The following is a 1,613-nucleotide window of genomic DNA, read 5'->3' on the forward strand; positions in this document are numbered from 1 at the left end:
GAACTCGGACAGACTTGGGTGCTCTGTCTGGCACCCGCCCAGACAGAAGGGGGTGCTCTGTCTAGCACCCGCCCAGCCGGTGACAGCTCGAGGGGAGGGAGGAGAAGGGGTGGCACCTGGAGTGTCACTGCATTTGTAATTTTTTGAGGGCAAAACAGGAAAAAATGAGTCTAAACGAAGTGGTGGGGAAAACAATTGTTTCTGTGCAGAAAGACATGCTTGAGTCATGTCCTCCGTGTGTTTCAGGCAGCACAACAAGATCCGCAGCGTGGAGGGGCGCCAGCTGAGGGCCTACCTGGCGCTGGAGGTGCTGGACCTGAGCTGGAACAACCTCACGGAGGTGCACAGCGCCTGCTTCCTGCAGGGACCGCCCTTAAAGGAGCTGTAAGTGCCCCTGCGCTGCCGGGCAGGCACCAGGGCTGGTGGCAGGGAGGGCGCTTCCGTGGCCATGCTGAGGCCGTGCAGCTGGGCACAGAGCTCCTTGTGCGGCCTCTGCAGAGCCCAGGGCTGGGCGCCCAGGGCAGCATCCTCTATGGTAGAGCGTTAGAGACGGACAGGCAGCTGAGGCTGGGAGCGTACAGGTGAGCTTAGTAGACTCACCACTGAGTGGAGTAGTGAGCCTCAGACACAGGCCTGTCTTGGCTACAAAGCCTGCTCTCTTTCCTGCTTACGGGGCTGCCTCCAGGAAGGCGGAGAGGAGACGCAAGCTCTCCAGGAAGGCTGGGGGACCTCTGTGAGGCGGGCCTGTCCGGCATGTCTGACTAACGTCACGCACTATTGAAACGCGCACTTGGTGCACTTGAGAGAGCAGGTGCTCCATGCTGTGGGTTCTCAGAACCGTCTAGATTTTGCTGTCAGTCTGTTTTGCTTTTACCCATCTTAATGCGCTCTCTCATACCCATCGGACGGCAGCTGGGAGGCAAGTTAAAACGTATTTGACCCACTGCCTGTTGGTGGGAAAGACTGCTTTGGGGAAGAAACTGAAGGTTCTGGCGGAGGAGACACGCTGTGATGACGTGTGAGTTCACTCCCGCCCGACTCCGTCCTGGCTCCCTGGAGACCGTCAGCAAGGCTGGATGGGGCCATGGTGACCCATCTGCTCCACGGCCACGGCTCGGCACGAGCGTGTTCCAGGCCCACAGGGAGAGGAGAGGCTTCTCTTAGGCTGCACCGAGGCCCTGGACTGGGAACGGGAGCCCGGGACCTTCAGAGGCCAGGGTGGCAGAGCCCAGGCCAGGGCGGTCTCTGCAGTGCTGTGCCCCGACCTGGCACCTCTTTGCTTGGAACCAGGAAACCACCACCTGCTGAGCTGAATGGCAGCGGCCTTCCCCCTGTGCCTGAGAGCAGGGGGCGCTGTTTGCTCACAGTGGCCAGTGTGTCTTTATCACCCAGACCCCTGGTCGGCAAACTGCGGCTCGTGAGCCACATGCGGCTCTTGGGCCCCTTCAGTGTGGCTCTTCCACAAAATACCACGTGCGGGCGCGCACGTACAGTGCGACTGAAACTTCGTGGCCCACGCGCAGAAGTCGGTATTTTGTGGAAGAGCCACACTCAGGGGGCCAAAGAGCCGCAGCTTTCCGACCACTGCCCTAGATTATATTTCAAGGTTCATC

General features: G+C 60.0%; 1 protein-coding gene across 1 annotated transcript in view; it reads left to right on the plus strand.

Moving 5' to 3' along the window:
• The first annotated feature begins 211 nt into the window (after positions 1-211).
• LOC102770036 (leucine-rich repeats and immunoglobulin-like domains protein 1) overlaps positions 212-1,613 on the plus strand; it is a 2,911-nt gene continuing 1,509 nt past the window's right edge. Inside the window, exon 1 of the mRNA XM_015570123.1 lies at positions 212-384. Within this exon, the coding sequence (XP_015425609.1) occupies positions 227-384 (158 nt within the window). The 5' untranslated portion in view covers positions 212-226. The remainder of the gene's footprint in view (positions 385-1,613) is intronic.

The sequence above is a fragment of the Myotis davidii genome, unplaced genomic scaffold (assembly GCF_000327345.1).
Source record: "Myotis davidii unplaced genomic scaffold, ASM32734v1 scaffold7646, whole genome shotgun sequence".
In the NCBI taxonomy this organism is placed as follows: Eukaryota; Metazoa; Chordata; class Mammalia; order Chiroptera; family Vespertilionidae; genus Myotis; species Myotis davidii.